The sequence below is a fragment of the Chiloscyllium plagiosum genome, unplaced genomic scaffold (assembly GCF_037043375.1).
Source record: "Chiloscyllium plagiosum isolate Xiang-an unplaced genomic scaffold, Cpla_swu_hap1 HiC_scaffold_21, whole genome shotgun sequence".
Classification (NCBI taxonomy): Eukaryota; Metazoa; Chordata; class Chondrichthyes; order Orectolobiformes; family Hemiscylliidae; genus Chiloscyllium; species Chiloscyllium plagiosum.
Window position 1 is genome coordinate 8,375,716 of NW_028270159.1, and position 24,507 is coordinate 8,400,222.

The 24,507-nt window shown below is 44.3% G+C and overlaps 1 protein-coding gene across 5 annotated transcripts in view; it reads left to right on the forward strand.

Moving 5' to 3' along the window:
- The window catches only part of nup214 (nucleoporin 214), a 188,923-nt gene that overhangs the window by 38,526 nt on the left and 125,890 nt on the right, over positions 1-24,507 (forward strand). For all 5 annotated transcript variants that reach the window (XR_015760678.1, XR_015760677.1, XR_015760679.1 and 2 more), the window contains exons 15-22: positions 5,624-5,719; positions 6,656-6,805; positions 7,986-8,144; positions 12,347-12,450; positions 15,195-15,374; positions 17,310-17,395; positions 19,484-19,567; positions 22,637-22,861. Coding sequence is in view for 2 of the 5 variants with exons in the window: in XM_087998212.1 (XP_087854338.1) it covers positions 5,624-5,719; positions 6,656-6,805; positions 7,986-8,144; positions 12,347-12,450; positions 15,195-15,374; positions 17,310-17,395; positions 19,484-19,567; positions 22,637-22,861 (1,084 nt within the window). In the remaining 3 variants the exon portion in view is untranslated. The remainder of the gene's footprint in view (positions 1-5,623; positions 5,720-6,655; positions 6,806-7,985; positions 8,145-12,346; positions 12,451-15,194; positions 15,375-17,309; positions 17,396-19,483; positions 19,568-22,636; positions 22,862-24,507) is intronic.

Sequence of the window (24,507 nt, forward strand, 5' to 3'; positions counted from 1 at the left end):
AACTGAATCACTGTGTGTAATGAACAGGTAAGGGTGTGAGTGTGACGGCCCACTGTGTAACTGAATCACTGTGTGTAATGAACAGGTGAGGGTGTGAGTGTGATGGCCCAATGTGTAACTGAATCACTGTGTGTAATGAACAGGTGAGGGTGTGAGTGTGATGGCACACTGTGTAACTGAATCACTGTGTGTAATGAACAGGTAAGGGTGTGAGTGTGACGGCCCACTGTGTAACTGAATCACTGTGTGTAATGAACAGGTGAGGGTGTGAGTGTGATGGCCCACTGTGTAACTGAATCACTGTGTGTAATGAACAGGTGAGGGTGTGAGTGTGATGGCACACTGTGTAACTGAGTCACTGTGTGTAATGAACAGGTGAGCGTGTGAGTGTGATGGCACACCGTGTAACTGAATCACTGTGTGTAATGAACAGGTGAGGGTGAGTGTGTGATGGCCCACCGTGTAACTGAGTCACTGTGTGTAATGAACAGGTAAGGGTGTGAGTGTGATGGCCCACTGTGTAACTGAATCACTGTGTGTAATGAACAGGTGAGGGTGTGAGTGTGATGGCCCACTGTGTAACTGAATCACTGTGTGTAATGAACAGGTGAGGGTGTGAGTGTGATGGCCCACTGTGTAACTGAATCACTGTGTGTAATGAACAGGTAAGGGTGTGAGTGTGATGGCCCACTGTGTAACTGAATCACTGTGTGTAATGAACAGGTGAGGGTGTGAGTGTGATGGCCCACTGTGTAACTGAATCACTGTGTGTAATGAACAGGTAAGGGTGTGAGTGTGACGGCCCACTGTGTAACTGAATCACTGTGTGTAATGAACAGGTGAGGGTGTGAGTGTGATGGCCCACCGTGTAACTGAATCACTGTGTGTAATGAACAGGTAAGGGTGTGAGTGTGATGGCCCACCGTGTAACTGAATCACTGTGTGTAATGAACAGGTGAGGGTGTGAGTGTGATGGCCCACCGTGTAACTGAATCACTGTGTGTAATGAACAGGTGAGGGTGTGAGTGTGATGGCCCACTGTGTAACTGAATCACTGTGTGTAATGAACAGGTGAGGGTGTGAGTGTGATGGCCCAATGTGTAACTGAGTCACTGTGTGTAATGAACAGGTGAGGGTGTGAGTGTGACGGCCCACTGTGTAACTGAATCACTGTGTGTAATGAACAGGTAAGGGTGTGAGTGTGATGGCCCACTGTGTAACTGAATCACTGTGTTAATGAACAGGTGAGGGTGTGAGTGTGATGGCCCAATGTGTAACTGAATCACTGTGTGTAATGAACAGGTAAGGGTGTGAGTGTGATGGCCCACTGTGTAACTGAATCACTGTGTGTAATGAACAGGTGAGGGTGTGAGTGTGATGGCCCAATGTGTAACTGAATCACTGTGTGTAATGAACAGGTGAGGGTGTGAGTGTGATGGCCCACCGTGTAACTGAGTCACTGTGTGTAATGAACAGGTGAGGGTGTGAGTGTGATGGCCCACTGTGTAACTGAGTCACTGTGTGTAATGAACAGGTTAGGGTGTGAGTGTGATGGCCCACTGTGTAACTGAGTCACTGTGTGTAATGAACAGGTGAGGGTGTGAGTGTGATGGCCCACTGTGTAACTGAATCACAGTGTGTAATGAACAGGTGAGGGTGTGAGTGTGACGGCCCACTGTGTAACTGAGTCACTGTGTGTAATGAACAGGTGAGGGTGTGAGTGTGATGGCCCACTGTGTAACTGAATCACTGTGTGTAATGAACAGGTGAGGGTGTGAGTGTGATGGCCCACCGTGTAACTGAGTCACTGTGTGTAATGAACAGGTGAGGGTGTGAGTGTGATGGCCCACTGTGTAACTGAATCACTGTGTGTAATGAACAGGTGAGGGTGTGAGTGTGACGGCCCACTGTGTAACTGAATCACTGTGTGTAATGAACAGGTAAGGGTGTGAGTGTGATGGCCCACTGTGTAACTGAATCACTGTGTGTAATGAACAGGTGAGGGTGAGTGTGTGATGGCCCACTGTGTAACTGAATCACTGTGTGTAATGAACAGGTGAGGGTGAGAGTGTGATGGCCCACTGTGTAACTGAATCACTGTGTGTAATGAACAGGTGAGGGTGTGAGTGTGATGGCCCACTGTGTAACTGAATCACTGTGTGTAATGAACAGGTGAGGGTGTGAGTGTGATGGCCCACTGTGTAACTGAATCACTGTGTGTAATGAACAGGTAAGGGTGTGAGTGTGATGGCCCACTGTGTAACTGAATCACTGTGTGTAATGAACAGGTGAGGGTGAGTGTGTGATGGCCCACCGTGTAACTGAATCACTGTGTGTAATGAACAGGTGAGGGTGTGAGTGTGATGGCCCACCGTGTAACTGAGTCACTGTGTGTAATGAACAGGTGAGGGTGTGAGTGTTATGGCCCACTGTGTAACTGAATCACTGTGTGTAATGAACAGATGAGGGTGTGAGTGTGATGGCCCACTGTGTAACTGAATCACTGTGTGTAATGAACAGGTGAGGGTGTGAGTGTGTGATGGCCCACTGTGTAACTGAATCACTGTGTGTAATGAACAGGTGAGGGTGAGTGTGTGATGGCCCACTGTGTAACTGAATCACTGTGTGTAATGAACAGGTAAGGGTGTGAGTGTGATGGCCCACTGTGTAACTGAATCACTGTGTGTAATGAACAGGTGAGGGTGTGAGTGTGATGGCCCACTGTGTAACTGAATCACTGTGTAATGAACAGGTAAGGGTGTGAGTGTGATGGCCCACTGTGTAACTGAAACACTGTGTGTAATGAACAGGCAAGGGTGTGAGTGTGATGGCCCACTGTGTAACTGAATCACTGTGTGTAATGAACAGGTGAGGGTGTGAGTGTGTGATGGCCCACTGTGTAACTGAATCACTGTGTGTAATGAACAGGTGAGGGTGTGAGTGTGATGGCCCACTGTGTAACTGAATCACTGTGTGTAATGAACAGGTAAGGGTGTGAGTGTGATGGCCCACTGTGTAACTGAATCACTGTGTGTAATGAACAGGTGAGGGTGTGAGTGTGATGGCCCACTGTGTAACTGAATCACTGTGTGTAATGAACAGGTAAGGGTGTGAGTGTGATGGCCCACTGTGTAACTGAATCACTGTGTGTAATGAACAGGTGAGGGTGAGTGTGTGATGGCCCACTGTGTAACTGAATCACTGTGTGTAATGAACAGGTAAGGGTGTGAGTGTGATGGCCCACTGTGTAACTGAATCACTGTGTGTAATGAACAGGTGAGGGTGAGTGTGTGATGGCCCACTGTGTAACTGAATCACTGTGTGTAATGAACAGGTAAGGGTGTGAGTGTGATGGCCCACTGTGTAACTGAATCACTGTGTGTAATGAACAGGTAAGGGTGAGAGTGTGATGGCCCACTGTGTAACTGAATCACTGTGTGTAATGAACAGGTGAGGGTGTGAGTGTGATGGCCCACTGTGTAACTGAATCACTGTGTGTAATGAACAGGTGAGGGTGAGTGTGTGATGGCCCACTGTGTAACTGAATCACTGTGTGTAATGAACAGGTAAGGGTGTGAGTGTGATGGCCCACTGTGTAACTGAATCACTGTGTGTTATGAACAGGTGAGGGTGTGAGTGTGATGGCACACCGTGTAACTGAATCACTGTGTGTAATGAACAGGTGAGGGTGTGAGTGTGATGGCCCACTGTGTAACTGAATCACTGTGTGTAATGAACAGGTAAGGGTGTGTGTGTGATGGCCCACTGTGTAACTGAATCACTGTGTGTAATGAACAGGTGAGGGTGTGAGTGTGATGGCCCACTGTGTAACTGAATCACTGTGTGTAATGAACAGGTGAGGGTGAGTGTGATGGCCCACTGTGTAACTGAATCACTGTGTGTAATGAACAGGTAAGGGTGTGAGTGTGATGGCCCACCGTGTAACTGAATCACTGTGTGTAATGAACAGGTAAGGGTGTGAGTGTGATGGCACACCGTGTAACTGAATCACTGTGTGTAATGAACAGGTAAGGGTGTGAGTGTGATGGCCCACTGTGTAACTGAATCACTGTGTGTAATGAACAGGTGAGCGTGGGAGTGTGATGGCCCACTGTGTAACTGAATCACTGTGTGTAATGAACAGGTGAGGGTGTGAGTGTGATGGCCCACTGTGTAACTGAATCACTGTGTGTAATGAACAGGTGAGGGTGTGAGTGTGATGGCCCACCGTGTAACTGAGTCACTGTGTGTAATGAACAGGTGAGAGTGGGAGTGTGATGGCCCACTGTGTAACTGAATCACTGTGTGTAATGAACAGGTGAGAGTGGGAGTGTGATGGCCCACTGTGTAACTGAATCACTGTGTGTAATGAACAGGTTAGGGTGTGAGTGTGATGGCCCACTGTGTAACTGAATCACTGTGTGTAATGAACAGGTGAGCGTGGGAGTGTGATGGCCCACTGTGTAACTGAATTACTGTGTGTAATGAACAGGTAAGGGTGTGAGTGTGATGGCCCACCGTGTAACTGAATCGGGGTGCCTAATGAACAGCAACAAAGAGCTTGCTCTAGAGAAGGCTGCTTCAAACCAAGCTGAGCTTTTGACTCATTCACCTCGATACTTGTCAAGGTGAAAGGAACCTGCATTCTCTGAGTGTTGCCAATGCAGCGAGAGATTCCCCTACAAAACCATCTCTCCCCGCCTCATCTTTGGGGTTGTCCTGCCGTTTTTACAAAAGATGGTAGACTATTGGCAACCATGAATTCTCTGGGTGTTTTTCCCCCTATTTTTTGCCTGTCTGATGAGATTACATGGTTGGGTGGGATGATGGTCCAGAGGAGCTCGTGCCCGGTCCTTAGACCATAAGACATAGACGTGAAAGTAAGGCTCTTCGGCCCATCGAGTCCATTCCACCATTTAATCATGGCTGATGGGCATTTCAACTCCAGTTACCCACACTCTCCCAATTGTCCAGATGGTGGTCGTGTCCTGCTCACTGACTTGGAATGTTGCAAGAAGCAATGCCTCGTCTTATTCCATTGGCAAAGAACTAGTGCTTCTACTTAGTAATGCATTCCAAACCAGATGGTGGGTGGAGTGCAAGTCTGGATGCATGTCATTATCATCATCGGCAGGCCCTCACAGAGGAAGATGACTCTTCCCCCTCCCCCACTCCCTCTCTCAGTGAGAGTCTGTAGGTGGCTGTACAGATCAATGCGGGCACTGTTATTCTTGGGGCAGGTGGTGGTCACGGGAAGGGGGTGGGCGGGGTGTTGGTGTGGCAGCGCGCTCCTTCCGCTGTTTTCTCCTGGGTTCCATTTTCTCCTGATCGCAGTCTCGAGGGGCTCGATAGCTTCCTGGATGGTGCTCCTCCACTCAGGATGGTCTTGGGCCAGTGATTCCCAGGTGTCGGTGGGAACGCTGCACTTTACCAGTGAAGCCTGGAGGGTACCTAACCGTCAACCCATTGTGCTGATAGTCCTTTTCTTGTCTGTTCAAGGTACATGTTGAATTCTGTCCATGTGTCTATCCTTGACCTTAACATAGAAAGTGCCATAATATTAACGCCAGTTTAAATACTTTGCAGGAGTGTTGCTACACATCGCTTTGTCTTTTCTCTTCAGAGCTCTGCCTCCTTAGAACTGTCCGTGTCTGATTTGGAGAAACAGCTGAAACAGCATCCTGTCCTGGACCCTGTCATGATGGGAATCATGGAGGAGGTGAGAGCAGCAAGTGGGGGAATCTCTGATGAAATGGCCTGACTGTGTGGAGTTTGCACGTTCTCCCTGTGTCTGCGTGGGTTTCCTCCCATAGTCCAAAGATGTGCAGGTCAGGTGAATTGGCCATGCTAAATTGCCCGTAGTGTTAGGTAAATGTAGGGGTTTGGGTGGGTTGCGCTTCGGTGGGTCGGTGTGGACTTGTTGGGCCGAAGGGCCTGTTTCCACACTGTAATGTAATGTAATCTAATCTACTGGACATCCAAGAGTGTGGTACTCCCTGAGTACTGACTCTTCAGTGGAATGATGCACCCTCAGTACTGTCCATCTGACAGTGCGGTTTGAGCCTGTGACATGTGATTGTTAGCCACTGAGACAGAGCCGATACCGTGTATTTTTATTCAGTTAGTGGCCTGGCAGGAACTGATCTCCGAGAAGTGCAGACTCTTGCAGCCAATGTGGATTTCCACTGGCAGGCCGCACAGCCTGGTTGCCTGATTGAGTGGCTGTAAAGGCTTGCGTGGAAGAGATGGGGCTCTTATCAGTGTCCCGATCGATCTTTAGCCTTCATTATCGAAACAGGTCACCCGCTCACTATCCCAGCGCGTGTGTGTGTGTGATCTTCCTTCTGCAAACTGCTACATTCCAGTAGCTTAGGTTGGTGCAGCAGCTGGGAAAACAGTTACCGAAACATTGATGAGCTCTCCCGTGAGCTACAAAAGGAACTTTACCAAGAACTTGATGAAAGAGTTGGTGTTTAAGGAGGAGAAAGTGCATTGGGTAAGGAATTCCAGAACTTCAGTCCCAGGCAGCTGAAGGTACAGCCTTCCCTGGAGGGAAATATTCCACTTCATTAGGTTGCCCAGGGGCGTGGAGGGTTTCATCTGTTTTTGCTGGCCATCAGTGTATTTCTGCTAATGTGCCATACCTTTGGCACAGATCTCTCTCTTTCAGAAGGAACTTGATGATTTGAAGGCCCGCACGGCACGCTCGAACTTTGAGGTTGGCAGCGCCAAGGAGATGACCCTCCTGCGGTATGATTCCCAGTCACTGCACACCTTCCTGTTGGAGGTCAAGGAGATAACAGAGGCAAGTGGCGAGCTCTGAGGTCAATGTGTCATTCATCAACAAAGAGAAGGGGACAACCAGAACTAACATCATTCCAGTGTGAGACTGAACAATTGAGGGAAGAATAACCCCACAAATCTTAGTAAAGCCCCCACCATTGCACTTCTGGTGGGCAATAACAGTATTTCATCACCATAGATACTAATTACAAAGGCTGCTCTTCCAGTATAGATACTCAATAACTATTCTCGGAAGCCCACTCATGTCTTTGCACCTCATCAAAATGCAATCACCGTAATTATTTTGGACAAAGTCAATAATGTTTTGGTTACTGGAAATCTGAACCAAGAACAAATGTTGGTGACCTTGCATTAGAATCAATCTTTCCTCTGCCTCTTCAGAGTATTTCCATGATTTTCTTTCTTTTATTTCAGACTTGCAACTGCTGTTGTGTTTTGCCTTTATATTAGTCCTAAACTTGGCAAAATGGTCAGAAGTCACGTGTCCAGGGGGAGTGCTCCGAAAACTTGTGATTTACAAATAAACCTGTTGGGACTATAACCTGATGTCGTGTGACTTCTGACCTTGTCCACCCAAGTTCACCTCCGCATCATGGCAAAATAGGCCAGAGATTGGTGCCAGAATTACTCAGAATATGCAATACATATAGGCCATTCTGTCAATACTGTTTTGTCTCCATACCAGTCTCCTCCTACTACAACTCAACTTTTCACCATATTTCTCTACTTCCTTTTCTCTCATGCATTCATCTATGATTTTATAAACCTCTCCCTCAGCCTCCAATGCTGTCCTTTTTATACAGTGCAGAGCGGAACTCTGCAAAGTCTGAGCTGAGCAGTTTCGAAGGCAGTAACTTTGGAGTGGGCAGAAGCTCTGATCTTCCTAATGAGATGGGGGTGGGGGCTGTGCTGCAGAGGAGTCCTAGATCAAGTGGTCCACAAGACTTCTGGCTTCAGAACTGACCCTGACTCCGAATTCCTTCCTCAGATTGGTTGGAGAGAGAGCATAGTTTGATGCTCCTCTTATTCTCTATGTGCAGTTGTTTGTTTATTGTGGAATGCCACTTGAGGACATATGGTAGTAAAGGAATCTGTTTATGAGAAGAATTCTCGGAGTTGATGTTGACCTTTATGCTGTTGTGTTTGATTGTATTTTTTTGGCATCTTCCCCATCCCATTAGACTCTACACGAAGAAATCGGCATTCTGAAGACGATGATGCTGGAAGGATTTGCTGCTGTGGAAGATGCAACTACACATAATGAGCGAAACATGGACAAGAATTACCTTCAGCTCCTGCGTCGAAAGCCCCTCAGCCCAAAGAACGAAGCCCAACTGAAGGTTCGTAGCTGATATGTGCCGATGACTTCCGATAATCGGATTATAATGAGCCCTTTGAGGTAAAGCTGACCATGAGCTAAACTGCTGCTGGTCTTTGCTTTAGTTCAACCTACAACTCTGAGTTTCTTCTCATCAGTTGGGCTGATTGAGTTGTAGCAGGGAAGAGAGCATTCACAACTTGACAAAAGACCAGAGGGAATATGTTTTTCTTAGTGTAGCAAGTTATGAATTGTGCTTAAAAGGACCAAGAGAGCAGATTTAGTAGTAATAGGAAGCTGGATCTGGCATAGCATTATTTAAAATGCATAGCAGAGAATAGGCAGGCTCCTGGCCAGTCCATGTTTGTGTGTTAGCTTCACTGGATTCTCTTGCATTTTTCTTTTCCTAACTCAATTGACCTAAATATCCCTTTCTCTCCCTCATGTGTTTACCTATCATTCATCTTAAATACATCTTTACCAAAGGTTTTTCTGACATAACCCCATTTTTATACCTTGGAATTTGTGTGACTGGTGAAAAGGTGAGAGCATCCAGGAGTTATGGGGGGGAGGGTGTTTGTGGTGGTGTTAATGGGGTGAGGGAAGCCCTTTAGTCAGATGTACATTCCCATCTCTCCCTCCACATACCAACGTCTGCCCCCCATGCCTCACCCTTTTCAAACAGCAGGAGTTGGGTCTCAGTGAACAGTTGATTAGGCCTTTCCCTTCAGTTGCAAAAAAAAAACAAGATTCTTGTTTTTTATTTTAAAGTTATCTGTGACCTCTGTGTTTCTGACCAAAATGTACAGCCCAGCGTTGATCTGTGTTGAAGTTCATTTGACAATTATGAACATCCTCTTGTAATTTCCAGCACTCTTCAGTATTGACTCCGCCCCAATTAGGTGTTGTCTGCAAGTTTCGAAATTGTCTCTGACTGCAAAGTCTAGATTGTTGAGAGAAATTGTGAACACTTGCCACAACACTAATTCTTGTGGGACCCAACTTCCTATTTTCTGCAATTCTGAATCACCACTGTATGCTCCAGTCCCTGCTTTCTGTCTTGGAGCTAGCTAGCAATGCATCCTGCCAATGATCACCAAACTCTGTAGTCCCTGAGCTTACACATTGTGGTACCATATTGGATGCCTGGAAATGTCAGTCTGTTACATTGACGCATTATTCTTGTCAACTCTGTTCAAAGAATGTAATGTCGGTCAAGCAATCCTTTCCCGTTTGAAACCAGTGCTGGATGTTCATGTTTCTCGTCCGACTGTTTTTCTGTTTTCTCCATTAGCAGGAATTCTGTCATCTTTCTCTCACTGATGTTGAGTTGTGACTGGTTTATATTTTGTGGATAGCTTCAGCCTCCCTTCTTAAATATTGGTGTCATGTTTACAATTCCACACCCTCTTGACACTACACTCTTTTCTGTTCAATTATTAAATATGTACAGTAGGCCTGTGCTACCAATCCCATAGTTTATTTGTAAGTGTACAGATATGTTCTGTGCAGACTATACTTTTATTAAGCTTGATTATCAATGCTTTAGTTAATTTGATGGATATAGGTTTGCTTGCTGAGCTGAAAGGTTTGTTTTCAGACGTTTCGTGGTGGCTCGTCGCAATAATGTTATAATGCAGCTTCGTTTGTGGGTGTTGGGATGATTGCTTCTGCAGTTGAATATTTGGCCCCACGTGTTGTTTTCCTGTAGACACTGCTTTGAAGTTCCCCATTGGCTGTTTGCTCTGAAAACAAACCTTCCCACTCAGCGAACAAACCAACATCCAGAACCTCAACCTGAGCTACAAATCTTCTCCCAACTCATTTGTTAATTTTATTTTTCAATGCACTGGGAGTGAGAATAATGGTAAGAATCCTTCAAAGAGTTGGCACAGGCATGTCGGGCCAAAAGACACTCTTCTGGATTGTATATTTCACTCCGTGTAGTACATTCCATCATGAAGGACTTATGCCCGTAATGTCGATTCCCCTGCTCCTCAGACGCTGCCTGACCTGCTGTGCTTTTCCAGCACCACACTCTCGACTCTGATCTCCAGCATCTGCAGTCCTCACTTTCTCCAGACATGTAGGCTGCTTTGTCTTGGGTGATGTCAACCTTCTTGAAGTTTTTGGCACTACAAGTGGAGAATATTCATTCATGCTCCTAAATTACATCTTGTAGATGCTGGACAGACTTTGGAGAGTCAGGAAGTCAGTAACTCCTTGCAGGATTCTGGGTCTAAGACCCACTTTTGTAGTGACTGTGTTTATGTAGTGAGTCCAGTTGTGTCTAGTCAATGGTAAACCACCAGGATATTGATAATAGGGGATTATTAAATGTCAAGGGCTGATGGTTAGGTTCTATATCATTGGAGAGTGTTATTGTCTGGCACTTGTGTGGCACAGAAGTTACTTGCCACTTGTCAGCCTAAACCTAGATATTGTCCAGACCTTGCTGCTCCAAAACAATTCACCCACGACTCCTTATACCCTGATCTGGAGTCAATATGTAACTTGTGATATTGCAAAGCCGCACCTCTTGCCATCAGACTCTGGCTCTGTCATACACTGTGGCAGGGTCTCTTGTCCACCACCAGCAGGGCCTGTTTGTCACAGTAATGTACACATAGCATGTTCTCCTTGTCTTGTCCCATTGGCACACAGTTGGTATGAAGTGTGCAGTCCTAGCTGATCAGGATGGTGGGCAAGTCTGATCCAGAATGAAACTTGGCTTGATGGATCATACCTAGAATTTTTGCAGTTGTTAATATGGTGATGAGTCACTGAAACATATTCACGTGAGGCTGCAGATGGTCTTTAAAAATGTGAGTTTATTAAACAATAGAAAAAAAAACCCAACTTGAAAATTTGTACCGAACTCTCTTGGCTTAGAAGGTCCACAGTGTAGAAGCTACTTCTGATGTGATTAGTTCCTCAACGGAACTATATGGAAAACCTTGATTTTTTTTTTTCCTCTCCCCTCGTAAGAGAACTGTACCCTTCTGAACTCTGGCTGCTCCTGAACCAAAATAGGATACACGTAGGAGCAAGCAGTGCAACCCAATTGATGCATATTTGCTCACAAGCCTCCTTTCACCTTGTTCATTTTGTGTTGTTCCATCATGATGTTCCCTAGTTTCCCTTAAATGCAACTAGCTATCTGCCTCAAATATTGTTGGAGCATTTCATATTTTCTTCACTGTCTGGGTAAAGGCATTTCCTTGAATTCTCTGTTGGATTTATTGCTGCCTATTTTATATTTATAACCCCAGTTTCCACAAGTGGAATCATCTTCTTCAAAACTACCTCGTCAAACCCCTTTGTAATCTTTTAGATCTCTATCAGGTCATTTCTCCATAATCTGTCCAGACTAAAAAAAACCCAGCCAGTTCAATCTTTCATAATTGGAATGACCCTTTTTGCACTTTTGTTCAGGTTTTGATATCTCTTTTATAATATGGAGCTCAGCGCTATGCATAGTGTTGTAATGTGGTCGGATGAGTGTTGATCATATTTCTGGTTTTCAGTTCTGTCTCTTTAGAAATATACCCCATTGTTGTGTTTGCTTTTCTGGGGGTGTCATTATGTACCTGGTTTATTCTAAATACATGGCTCATCATGCCTGCATCATTTATTCAATCACCTAGCATTTCTCCCCCCATGAACCTGCACATACTGTTCAAGCATTCTCCATTTGCAGTTACCAGTTTCTATGGAGCTTGTTTAAGATGGTGCTTTCCAGGTTTCATGAAGATATTTCTCCTCAGTCCCTCTTTAGTTAGTTTGCTACATATTTTAAACCTGTGTGATCTGAATACCAGATGAAATAATTGCTGCAAATCTGATCATTCGAAGTTAGTCATCATTGAGAACTACTCTGCCTAATCTCCCCGTAACCCCCTCTACGTGAAAGGACACAATCCCATTTCTCTAATTTCTGTCCATACCTGGTAAACCATCCAGGTCGACCCTCAGAGTTTTGGCATCCTTCCCAAATTATGAAGAGAACTTGCTCTTTTGTCAAAGTTGTGCAGTTGTTGGTTCTTTTCCATTTTAGTTTTGAAGAAAGATCACTGTAGCTGCTTTCTCTTTCCACAGATGCTGCCAGACCTGCTGAGTTTCTCCAGCAATTTCTGTTGTTTCTTTTCAATTTATTATTGCGCAGTGTATTTACTTGTTCAGGGTAAGGCAAGTAAATAATGGTGAGTTGCTTTTGTTTTGCAGGAAATTCGCCAACTGCATCAGTACGTGAGGTTTGCCGTGCAGGATGTGAATGATGTGTTGGATATGGAATGGGAGCAATACCAGGAAAAGAACAAGAAACACAAGTGAGTGGTTCTCAGTGCAGAGTTTGGAGATGTGCCTTTGGGGATTTAGAACACAGTGTCAGTCATGGCTCAGTGCACAATGAGCTCGTTTGGATTCAGGTCTGCATTCCAGTAACTGCAGCACAGATACCGAGACTGAAGGGAGAAATGCGCCTTTAGCAGTATCGTCTTAACAAAGTGGAGTCAAACCGAGTTAAATGTTCCCACAGCCTCTAGTTTGAAAAAAAAGCAAGGGAGTTCTCAACCCTCAACCAACATCACTGTAAAACAGCAACGCGTTATTAGAGTGATCGCTGGCATGCGGCAGATTATCCCAGTGCCATTATACACAGGATTCTGTCGGCATAGGTGTGGATATCTAACCCCGCAGTGTTCTGCTTTTAGCTGCAGGTTCCCCCTTAGCCACTGAAGTGAATGTGAAACTACACAAGGAATATTGCAGTGGATGCTAGAGATCTGAAGTAAAAATAGGATACACTAGAAATATTCATCAGGTCAGGCAGCATTTTTAGAGAGAACCAGAGTTAATGTTTCAGGCCAAGAATGTTTCATTAGAACCGGGGCTACGAAAGTACTTGTGTATGGTATTATTTGGAGGTATAAGGAGAAACAGGACACTCAGCCTGTCAGGTGCTGGTGTTCAATGCTTGCTTCTTTCCAGGCCTCGTTTTATCCTGTCAGTGTATTCTCTTCCTTTCTTTCCTGTGGTCTTCCCAGCAAGTGAAAAAGTTATCTCGACTCTAAACCTTCCTCCCACCTTCTAGATCTCTATCAGGTGACCATCACCAGAACATAAGAACGAGGAGCAGGAGTAGACCGTCTGGCCCATCGAGCCTGCTCTCCCATTCAGTAAGATCATGGCTGATCTTTTTGTGGACTCCGCTCCATTGATCCACCCTCTCATCATCACTCTTAATTCCTTTACAGTTCAAAAGACATCCATCTTAACTTTGAAAACGTTTACTGAAGTCACGTCAACTACTTCCCTAGGCAGGGAATTCCATAGATTCACAACTCTCTGGGTGAAGAAGTTCCTTCTCAGTTCTGTCCTAAATCTGTTCCCCCTAATTTTGAGACTATGCCCTTCTGTCCTAGTTTCACCTGCCAATGGAAACATCCTCTCTGTCTATCTTATCTGTTACCTTAATAACTTTATGCATCTGTAAAAACATTCTTCTAAACTCCAAATGAATGTAATCCCAGTCTACTGAGTCTCTCCTCATAAGGCAACCCCCTCGACTCCAGAATCAATCTCTGCACCCCCTCCAGTGCCAGTACATCCTTTCTCAAGTAAGGAGACCAAAACTGTAGACAGTAATCCAGGTGTGGCCTCACCAGCACCCTACACAGCTGCAATATAAGCTCTCAGCTTTTAAACTCAATCCTTTAGCAAGGACAAAGTTCCATTTGCCTTCCTAATTACCTGTTGTACCTGCAGACCAACCCTCTGTGATTCATGCACAAGGACACTCAGGTCCCTCTGCCCAGCAGCCTGCTGTAACTTCTTACCATTCAAGTCATAATCCTTTTTACTGTTACTCCTTCCAAAATAGATGACTTCACATTTATTAATGTTGTACTCCATCTGCCAGACCTTTGCCCACTCACTCAATGTATCTATGTTCCTCTGCAAAGTTTCGCAGTCCTCTGCACACTTTGCTCTGCCACTGTTTTAAAAAATTCTCAAGGTCAGGTTCGTAGGAGAGTAGTCTGACACAGAACAAACGACCAAGAGGCGAGTCTGCTAGAATATGAGCATTTTATTCCCCGCAGCGTCGCCACAACCAGGTCTCATACTTACAACGGGTCTGGCTTATACTCACTCTACATGTTACCGGAACTGGGAGCCGTCAGTTCTCGTAGAGCGGTTGCCAACAACCCACGCTCGGCAGTTAAACGTAACCCCGGAGCAGACTCACCGAACTGGAGACTTTTCCAGATATAAACATTCCAGATATATACTCTTTTCCAGATATAAACATTCATGTGAACAGCAGAGCAAGGCTAAAAAACACATTCCATTCTGGTTACATACAGATAAGAAGATTCACACGGGGAGGTGTGTAATAAGATTCACACGGGACTAAGCAACACCTCCATTCCGGTTAGATTCACACATGTATTGGGACATAATTTTTAACCGTTTCACCACATTCCACTGCTTGGCCCAATACATGTGTTACATTATGATTCACACATGTATTGGGACATAATTTTACACCACAGCCACTCATCTTAGTGTCATCTGCAAACTTTGACACACTACACACCGTCCCCAACTCCAAAGCATCCATATAAATTGCGGATAATTGCGGTCCCAACACTGATCCCTGAAGCACACCACTAGTTTCAGATTGCCCACCAGAACAGCACTCATTTACCTCCACTCCCTGCTTCCTGTTCGTCAACCAATCCTCTATCTATGCTCGTACTTTATCTGTAACACGACACATCTTTATCTTATGCATCTTTTTCTGGATGAAAGTGCTGTAGCCTGTTCAGTCTTTCTTGGTAATGATCAACCCTTAATTCTCGCCCAGTATGTGTGGGTCTCTCTCGCACCTTTTGCTGTGCCTCTGTATCCTTTTAATGTAAGGAAGATGGAACAGCACGCCACGTGTGGAGTGTCTGAAGTTGAACAAACAGCTATGATTTTAGCTTACATATGTCTGTCATGTGAAGAGAAGTGGAGTGTTTTATCTTCACTTGATTTTAGTTACAAAGACTCTACTGTTTCATTCCAGACACCTACTTCTACCAGAGAGGGAAGTGTTGTTCAACGCTTTGGCGAGTCATCATGAGATCATTACCCAGCAGGATAAGAAGATTAATGAACTGATTGACAGCCTGCAGAACCTCCGTATTTATAACCAGACCTCCAAGTGGTGTGTGCCCAATGAAAAGTGTCTGCTCAGTGATCGTTGGTAGGTTTTACGCATCCTACTCAGCGCATTAGCTACAACAGTCTCTGTACCTAATCAAACATCAGATCCTGTGCAGTAGGTTCGCCTACTTGGCCCAGACTGAGAGGACTGCAAAAGTGGGACCTCCGTGCAGACAGGTGAGCGCCTTGAGTGCCAGTACTGATGGAGTTCTGCTCTGTTGGAGGTGCCAACTGTTGGATGAGAGTTTATACTTCAGCCCTGTCTGTTCTCTCTGGGCACAAAAGATTCCAAGGCACTCCATTAGAGAAGGAGCAGGGGGATTTTCCCAGTTCCATGGCTGATATTTATCTGTCCACTAACATCCCAAAAATTTGCTCTTTGTGGGAGCTTCCTGTGTTCAAATGGACACTTTCATTCCTGACAGTACAGCAGTGGATAGTTCATAATGAGCAGTAAAAAAATCTCTGAACCATTACTGAGGTATGAATCGTGCTTTACAAACACTACACTTAATGGTAAGGTCCTAGGGAGTGTTGCTGAACAAAGAGACCTTGGAGTGCAGGTTCATAGCTCTTTGAAAGTGGAGTCGTAGGTAGATAGGGTAGTGAAGAAGGCATTTGGTATGCTTTCCTTTATTGGTCAGAGTATTGAGTACAGGAGTTGGGAGGTCATGTTGAGCTGTACAGAAACTTCTGTACAGAAGAGTTCAGAAAAGATTTACAAAGATGTTGCCAGGGTTGGAGGGTTTGAGCTATAGGGAGAGGCTGAGGGGCTGTTTTCCCTGGACCGTCAGAGGCTGAGGGGTTGACCTTATAGAGGTTTACAAAACTAAGAGGGGTATGAATAGGATAAACAGACAAAGTCTTTTCCCTGGGTTAGGTGAGTCCAGAACTAGAGGGCATTAGTCTTAGGGTAAGAGGGGAAAAATATAAAAGAGACCTAAGGAGCTGCCAGAGGATGTGGTGGAGGCTGGTACAATTACAACATTTAAGAGGCATTTGGATGTGTATATGAATAGGAAGGGTTTGGAGGGATATGGGCCGGGTGCTGGCAGGTGGGACTAGATTGGGTTGGGATATCTGGTCAGCATGGACAGGTTGGACTGAAGGATCTGTTTCTGTGCTGTACATCTCTATGACTCTATGACTGAGTTTTTTTAAAAACTTGCCCACCCATCTTCCAGGTCCCTGGTATGTTTCTGAAGTTTGTGTTGTCCAGAGTGTGCTATATATTTATCTGGTGAGACTTACTGACCAGATGAAGCAAGTAGCATAGGATGAAAGCAAAAGTTTTTCGCTTGCATCTGAAAATTGGACCTTCCGTTATTTTTACTTGCTGTGCAGTATTAGTTGAGCAGTCTGCCAAGTGTTGACCTTATACTGTATCAGAATTGCTGTGTTTTTAAAATACCATTTTTATTAGCCCCCTACACAAGTTGTATAAATGCTAGCAATTTATCTTGCGCAAATGCCTACATGTCCTTAGGTAATAAAACAAATTGAATCAGAGCAGGAGATGGATTTTAGGTTTATTTTTGTAGGTGCAGTGCTGATTCAGAGGAAACTGGTGGTGTCCTGGCACAGACCCAGCTCTCTCGGCTGTAGAGTTCGATAGATTTTGACCTTCCAATGAAGCTTGCTTCGTTGCCCCTTACATTTTGAATTAATGTGCTTCGTTTGATCTTCATTAAATGTTTGTTACCTGACAGTTGCCACAGTCATCGTGAGTCCTGTGATATTCCTCTGTAGGCAGCCTTGGAAGGGCAAATCTTATCTAGCAGTATTTTAGATGTTGCAAAAAGTAACCACAAACTTACACTCGAACCTTTGATAAGACGCTAGTCAAATGCAGAAGGCTAAAATGTTTAATGGTCACTGTTTGGGCCAATTTAGTCAACACTAGCTCCAAAACACCCTAAGTTATCCCCATATCAGCTTACTACATGCCATTTTGGGTCTGATTTCTTTTCTACAGCTGGGATACTGAGTTAGAGATGCTGCGCAATGTCCTGGTGAAGACTACCCTGGATGGAACACCAAAAGGGACTTCAGCTGCTCCAGGTAAAACTTCACTGTTTCATGTTTGATTGATTCATGGGGAAAGGGTCATTTGTTTGGTATGACCGTTAGAACATAGAACAGTACAGCACAGGAACGGGCCTTTCGGTCCATGCTGAACATGACGCCAAATTAAACTAATCCCTTCTGCCTGCCCTTGGTCCATATCCCTCCATTCCTTCCGTGCCCACGTGTTTATCTAAAAGCCCCTTAAATATCCTTATCGTATCTGCCACCCCCACCACCCCTGCAGTGTGTTCCACACTCCTGTCACTCTCTGTGTAAAAGACTTATCCCTCTCATCTCCTCTGAACTTTCCCCCTTTCACCTGAAATGCATGTCCCCTAGTATTAGACATTTCGACTCTGGGGGGAAAAAAAGGTTCTGACTTTGAAAGCAATGTGTTTAACTGTGTTAATCATCATGGTCTGCTTATTTCCCCATGTTTGGAAATTGGAGAGCTGCAAACATTATAGGGTTGTAAAGATCAGTTATAGATCAGTCAGTGGTGGGGGAACATCAAGAAACAATTATTCACACTTGAATTAATAGCCACATGGAAAAACATGGATTGATTCAGCAGGATCTGCATGAATTTAAGGAAGATTGTTTCTAACTTGCTGGTGATGGGTCGGAGCGGAGAGATGAGAAGGAGGATGGGCAGTTCAAGAAAGTAGTGCTGAGTTGGAGGGTTGGATCTGGGATATGGTGGGCTGAGGGGAGATGAGGAAACTGGTAAAATTGCCATTAATGCCATGTGGTTGGAGGGTCCCAAGGAGAAGATGAGGTATTCTTCCTCCAGTTGCCGGGTGGTTGGGTGGCCAAGGGATTGGGTCTGTGTATCGCACTCTTGTTTTTCCTGATGGCTAACTTGAACTAAACCTGAGTGCACACCTCTTGGCTCAAATTCTCTTCTGATTTTGGGATTGCACTTAGGTCCACATTCCTTACCTCTTGTCAAGAATTCAAAGCCCTCGTGCCATTAGTTTATTCTGAAATGTGAATTTAAAACACGCACATTCAGTGAGTGGATACAGCAGTTTCAAACAGCAAAACAAAGAACAGAAAATACTTGAGGGGGCAGTCAGCATCTGTGGAGAGTACAGATGAGTTTATGATGTATTTGTCACTGTGTTGGAAGTAGAGGATTGAATGTTGGCCAGTACCTGAAAGGAACATCCTGCACCTTAAATGATGCTGTCTGATCTCTACCCTCGACTTGGCTAGAGCTTGTTTTTCTAGTTGCTGTTTCCCAGGCCGCACAGATATAAATCTTTGAAGGTCTCAGAACAGGCCATTTCAAAGGCACACGGAATTCTTGACTTTTCTAAATAGATGCAGAGGAACATACAAACAAAGAAGTTTCTATAGCAGTGCTTTATACGTCCCTGGTTAATTAACCAGCTAATATTGGAGAATTGTGTCCAATTCTGGAAACTACTCTTTTGGAAGGTTGTCAAGCTGTTGGAGGTGGTGGAAAGGAGAGTTTCCAGAATGGTACCAAGGATGAAGTAATTTAAGTGGAATAACTTGGATGGTTTATAAGTGATTATAGGGAGATTAAATTGAACAAGCTTCAAAATTTTGAGGAGATTGGCCAGACTAAATAGGTAGAAACTGTTTCTATTCAGTAGAAGGGCCGTAGCCAGAGGAGACAGATTTTCGATAAAATTGCCAAATGATTGATGAAATTTCCTTTTCCTGAGTTGTCATCCACAGTGCTGTGTGTGTGAAGGGGTGGTGGAAGTACATTCAAGTGTAATTTTCAAAAGTGATTTGAATCCCTACTTCATGAGAAAAACGGATGCAGGGAAGAGCAGGGTAGTGGGACTAATTTGATAAAATTTTCAAAGAGCCAGCATAGGTGCAATGGACCAAATGGCTGTCCCCTGTAAGTGAATTTGTTTTGTCATTTTGGGGCAGATCGTCAGCTATAATACTGAGTGGTGAGGCAAGCTCAGAGAACTGTCTAACATCTTTCCAATTTGTTTCTCTGAAGGCGAGAATTCAGACTCTGGTCGTTCCGATGACTTGATAACATGAAGTGTCTTTTTTTAAACGTATGTCAATTTTTTTTTCCTTGACCTTCAGGTAAACTATCTCCAGTGAAACAATCCCAGCTACGGAACTTCCTTTCCAAAAGACAGACTCCACCTGTGAGATCCACTGCACCAGGTAATAAGAAAATCCCTTTGGGAGGTGGCAGGAGAAATTGGGTGGCTGCAGTGGCTGGTTGTATCTCTGTAAGGGAATTGGGAAGGGATTCATTTACCTCTGATAACCCAGTGTAGCTAAAGAGAATTCTGTATTGATGCTGACCATCACAATTGAGAAATGCGAATTAAAGCTGTTCCCACGCCCCCTCATATGTGTATACAAGTCACTTAGAGAGTCATACGGCTTGGAAACAGACTATTCAGCACAACTCGTCCATGCCGACCAAATTTCCCAAACTAAATTAGTCCTGTTTGCCTGCACTTGGCATTTCTGTTCATGTTCCTGTCCAAATGTCTTTTAAATGTTGTAACTGTACCTGCATTTCCCGCTTCCTCTGGCAGTTCATTCCACATACAAGTTATCCTCTGCATGAAAGAGTTGCCCTTCAGGTCCCTTTTAAATCTTTCTCCTGGCATCTTAAAATTATGCTGTTCATTTTTGAACTCCCAGTTCAATGGAAAAGACCTTTGCTATTCACCTTATCTATACCCGTCATGATTTTATAAAACTATGCAAGGTCACTCCTCAACCTTCTAAACTCCAGTGAAAAAATGTCCCAGCTTATCCAACCTCTCCTTATAACTCAAACCCTCCAGTCTTGGTAATATCCTTTTAAATCTTCTGTGCACTCTCTCCAGTTTAATAGAATCCTTCCTGTCGCAGCTCAACCAGAATTGTATGCAGTACTCCAAAATGCGGCCTCACCAAAGTTCTGTACAACCGCAACATGATGTCCCAACTCCTGAATACAATGATCTGAGCAACGAAGGCAAGCATCTCAAATGCTGCCTTTACTATCCTGTCTACCTGTAATGCAACTTTCAAAGAACTGTGTACCTGAACCCCAAGGTGTCTCTGTTCGGCAACACTATCCAGTGCTGTACCATTATCTGTGTAAGTCCTGCCCTTGCTTGTCTTACCAACATGCAACATCTCACATTTATTAAAATTAACTACATCTGTCACTCCTCACTCATTGACCCAATTGATCCAGATCCCTTTGGCATCTTAGATAACATTCTTCACTATCGACTATATGACCAATTTTGGTGTCATCCATAAAATTAATAGCCATGCTTCCTAAATTCTCGTCCATGTCGTTCATATAAATGACAAGCAGCAGTGGGCCCAGCACTGATTCTGGTATGTTGACAAAAATGTGTGGTTACCCGTTTTGGACTGATAAAGGATAAATCTGGACACTTCCTACGTGCTGCAAAGGTCAAATGATGGATGTCCAAGGAGACTTAGGGTGCACAGGTGTTTAAAATGTCACAAACAGCTGCTGAAAATAATCAAGGGAATGAATTGAATGCTGGCCTTAAGGAGTGGAGTTAGGTTGCATTTGTACAAAACCCAGGTTCGACCTCACTGGGAGTACTGTGAGCAGATCTTCGCACTGTACCTCAGGAAGGATATATTGGCCTTGGAGGGAGTGCAACAAAGGCTTACAAGAATCATATCTGGACATCAGGGTTAAGTCATGAGAAAGATTATACAAATTGGCCCTGTTTTCTGGAGAATTTAGAAGGTTAAAGGCTTATCTAATCAAATCTTCAAGTCATTAACAGGAAAAGATAGGGTAAGGATAAACTATTTTCACTGGTTGAGAATTCTAGAACTAGTTGGCATTGTTTGAAAATTAGGGCCAGGGTGGGAGAGATTTGAAACTCTCTTCCACAAACAGCAGTAAATGCTGGATCAGCTGTTAATTTTAAATTGAGACAGATGACACCTTTGTGTAACCAAAATTTAAGGTATGTGGGTCAAAGGCATATGGAGTTAGGTCACAGATCAGCCATGATCTGATTGAATGGTGGAACAGGCTCGAGGGGCTGAATGACCTTCTGCAGTTCCTGTGGTCTTGTGTCCTAAAAAGTGACAATCTTTAACCAGTTGGATTTATACCAATGACACCAACTTCAGGGCACTGCTCATTTTGGGCTCAAATAAGTTGTGGGTGTAGGTTTGCTCACTGAGCTGGAAGGTTCATTTCCAGACGTTTTGTCAACTTACTAGGTAACATCTTCAGTGAGCCTCTGGGCGAAGCACTGCTGATGATTCCTGCTTTCTATTTATATGCTTGGGTTTCTTTGGGTTGGTGATGTCATTTCCTGTTCTTTTTCTCAGGGGGGTGGTAGATGTTGTCTACCTCGATGTGTTTGTTGATAGATTTCCGGTTGGAATGTCATGCTTCTAGGAATTCTTGTGTGTGTCTCTGTTTGGCTTGTCCTAGGATGGATGTGTTGTCCCAGTCAAAGTGGTATCTTTCCATATCCGTATATGAGGATACTAGTGAGAGAGGGTCATGTCGTTTTGTGGCTAGTTGGTGTTCATGTGTCCTGGTGGCTAGTTTTCTGCCTGTTTGTCCAATGTGGAATTTGTTACAGTCCTTGCACGGTATATTGTAAATGACATTAGTTTTGCTCGTTGTCTGGATAGGGTCTTTCAAGTTCATTAGCTGCTGTTTTAGTGTGTTGGTGGGTTTATGGGCTACCATGATGCCAAGGGGTCTGAGTAGTCTGGCAGTCATTTCCAAGATGTCTTTGATGTAGGGGAGAGTGGCTAGGGTTTCTGGACATGTTTTGTCTGCTTGTTTGGGTTTGTTGCTGAGAAATTGACGGACTGTGTTCATTGGGTACCCATTCTGTTTGAATACACTGTATAGGTAAATAAGTTGTGTTTATTCAATAGGCCTCTCATGATTAATGTCCAGTTACTCCTTTGTCTACTTTAATTTCACCAAACCCTCTGTTGTGACCTGAGATTACAGTTTGTGATAAAATATTGACAGCGCCTAATGTGAAGTAGAGGAAGAAAGAAATGGGTGACAAGTTCCTACACAAGAATAATCTTGCTGTACTGCAATGGCAGTGCTCACATTGGACTGCCCATTGCATGTACCGCAGCTTGCTGGTGGGTCTGTACTTTCAAATCAGTCTGTACAGTTCCTTAAAGAAAATGTACCCTTGTTATTTGCTGTTGGGGGCGTAACCTGTGTGTTGTCCATTTATTTGTCCCCTGCAGCTAATCTGTCCAGGTCAGCCTTTATATCACCAAAATGTTATGGAGAGTTGGAAGAGTCGAGTCTTAAGTCTACTTCGCTCCGCTTGGATTATGAAGGTCTTCAGGCCAAAGAGTCAAAACATGCTCCTGTCACCAGGCTGCCCTCCTTTCCACCGTCGGCGATTACCGCGCAGTCAACTCCTTACGGCAAAGGTCAGCCTCCAACTGGTCCCACCGCCACCACAAGTAAGTGTACGAAATATAAAACAAATACTGTCCCACCTTTGGTCTGCCACCAGTTCAAATTGCCTCTTAGCCAATTGTTGTATTGTAATTCAGTGCTGTTTGTGGGAAAAATAGGACAGGAACTTCCCACAGACAGCGAGTGAAATAAATGACCAAATAATGGCACTGTTGTGTAACATTGATTGAAGGATAAATATTGCCCAAAGAGAGAGAATTCCTGAATCTGCCCCACCACTCAAACTGATTGTGGCTAAAACTTAGAGGTATATAAAAATCATGAAGGGCATGGATTAGGTAAATAGACATGGTCTTTTCCCCGGGGTAGGGAACTCCAAAACTAGAAGGCGTAGGTTCAGGGTGAGAGGCGAAAGATTTAAAAGGGATCTAAGGGGCAATTCTTTCACACAGAGGGTGTTACGTGTATGCAAAGAGCTGTCAGAGGAAGTGGTGGAGGCTGGTACAATTACAACATTTAAAAGGCACCTGGATGGGTAAATGATTAGGAAGGGTTTAGAGGGATATGGGCCAAATGCTGGCAAATGGGACTAGATTAATTTAGGATATCTTGTCGGCATGGATGAGCTGGACTGAAGGGTCTGTTTCCGTGCTGTACATCTCCATGTCTCTAAAGGAGAAACTAAGGACTGGAAATGCTGGAGATCAGAGTTGAAAAGTGTTGCACTGGGAAATCACAGCAGGCCAGGCATCGTTCGAGTAGCAGGATGAAGGGCTTATGCCCAAAACGTCGACTCTCCTGCTCTTCGGATGCTGCCTGACCTGCTGTGCTTTTCCAGCAACACACTTTTCACCTCTCTGGCTCTAAACCCTAGTTTGACCATCCTGGATTATTCCCTGTTCATGGAAAGTTGATTATTTTGCTAAGGTACACAGGTGAAGGGCATTTTTTTGGGAGTGTAGGTTGGTCACTATAGAGCAGACATATAGTGCTGAGTTTTGTGAATAAGCCTATTCCAGAGGGACGTATTGGTGTCTAATTTCATAACTGTACTAATTGACTTGAGATGGATTTACATCCCCATAGTTTTGTAAGGTCATTGGTCTGAAATATTAACTTAATATTTTTCTTTTTGGAGCTAATACCTAACCTGCTTGAGTGTTTTTCACTTCATATCACTTCATTTCTCCTTGAACGCAATAATCAATGTCAATCTTAATATCCTTACTGTCTGAGCACCTGCAGCTCTTTGGGAGAGAGAATCCCAGCCATTCCAAATAAAGACATTGATTCTGATATCCATCTTGTACAGCAACAGTGATGTCTAGGTCCTCCACCTGGGGAGACTGTCTCCGTATCGACAGTTCTTGTTATCTGACAGCCCTGAAGGTGTCTTGCCCATCTCCAGTGTAGCTCACTAAATGATGTTCAACCCTGTTTTCTGAAGTGTTGCAGTGATTTCATGGATTTGACAGATACCATACAACGAGATGCAGATAGTTCACATTATTAAGGCTGTTCAGGAAACCTCAACTCTTGGAATTGGAGAACAAGCGTAATGCCAACGATCCCAAAGGAACTTACTATTATTTAAAAGCTGAGGTGCTCAGGAACATCCATCAAAATACACTTTGACATAGGGACAGGAGAGAATAAACCACAACCAAGGAATCATCAACCAATGCTAATT